The 1,252-nt window shown below is 62.5% G+C and overlaps 1 protein-coding gene across 2 annotated transcripts in view; it reads right to left on the bottom strand.

Annotated features, from left to right (window-relative positions):
* Positions 1–634, bottom strand: part of LOC119268279 (protein PIGMENT DEFECTIVE 338, chloroplastic-like) — a 5,493-nt gene extending 4,859 nt beyond the window's left edge. For both annotated transcript variants that reach the window (XM_037549871.1, XM_037549872.1), the window contains exon 1: positions 27–634. In XM_037549871.1, the coding sequence (XP_037405768.1) occupies positions 27–611 (585 nt within the window). In that variant the 5' untranslated portion in view covers positions 612–634. The remainder of the gene's footprint in view (positions 1–26) is intronic.
* Between the last annotated feature and the right edge of the window lie 618 nt (positions 635–1,252).

The following is a 1,252-nucleotide window of genomic DNA, read 5'->3' as shown; positions in this document are numbered from 1 at the left end:
GTGCACACTGTGAAGGAGGACAAAACCTGCCTTGCCCGGTGCCACGAGAGGCGTCGGAAGAGCCGCCTCGCCGACAGGAGCGGCCGCCCGCTCAGTGTGCGCCCGAGCACCTCCGCGAAGACCACCGTGCCGGGCGGCACCAGCGTCCTGGCCCCGCGCTTCTGATTTTGGGTCTCTTCATCCACGGGGGAGGTCTCCGAGACGCCCACGCTCCCTGGCCGAGGCGGAGCCGGTTTAGCACCTCCAGTAGGGAGCTCCGCGCGGCAGAGCGGGAGGAGCTCCTTGGTGAGGAGCGTAGCGAGGCGGTCGGCGCCAACGGCAACGTCGAGGCGAGCCTCGGTGCCGGAGACAACGATCCCGACGGCGTAGTCCCCCGGCTTCGGATCGTAGTGCCCGCCGCCGCAGTCCGCGTCCTCCTGCCCGGCGTTGAGGAGGCGGACGAAGCCGGCGGAGAGGGCGGCATCTAGCTGAGCGGACATGGTGGGGGCAACGGGTCGGGCCCGGGCCCCGGCATGGGTCTGCCTGGGTATGAGAGTTTTGGCGACGTGCAGGGAGTGCGGAGGAGGCGGCGACGAGATGAGAGGGAGCAGGCGGCAAGACGGCGGCAGCATCTTCTCAGTGGTTTGGCCGTCCCGTCCTGTTGGCCGGTACTTTATCTGGTTATAATTAAGATGAGTTAAAATATACGAGGTTCTTTCACCGAAATGTCAAATGAGTCCCGATTTTTAAAAAAAGATGCACATCTCGGTCCCAGACCCGCGGAATAAACAGTACGGTCCAGTGGCGGAGCTTGCCAAAAAAAGCTGGGCGGGCTGAATGGGCCAGGCTGCAAGGAATTACTACTAGCTGGTATTCTACAACCCATGGGCTAGCTATATTGTGAGAAAAAGCTGCAGAGCTGGGCGGGCCATGGCCCATTTGGCCTTGCCTAAGCTCCGCCAGTGGTAGGGTCCACCATGAAGCGAAACGCTAGGCGATCGCATGGCGACTGCCGTCTTGTTAGGGTTTCGGCTGACGGAGGTGGTGAAGCTTTGGTTGTGTCTAGGGAGGCGACTGCGTAACCCTCGGCACAGATCGGCAACGTTCTTTCCTTCGCCACGGGGCGGTGCTAATGGCGGAGAGGACGGTCGGAAAGGCGACAAGTAACCCGGAGAAGATGGCATCTAATAGGGCGGCGGTGGCCTCAGCGACGAAGACGGCTTCCTCGGCTTCGGCTGCGGAGGCGGCGGGGACGAACAACCAGAAGAAGGCG

This window comes from Triticum dicoccoides, chromosome 3A (genome assembly GCF_002162155.2).
Source record: "Triticum dicoccoides isolate Atlit2015 ecotype Zavitan chromosome 3A, WEW_v2.0, whole genome shotgun sequence".
NCBI lineage: Eukaryota > Viridiplantae > Streptophyta > Magnoliopsida > Poales > Poaceae > Triticum > Triticum dicoccoides.
The sequence above is the reverse complement of the archived record's forward strand: the minus strand, read 5'-3'. Positions and strand labels throughout refer to the sequence as shown.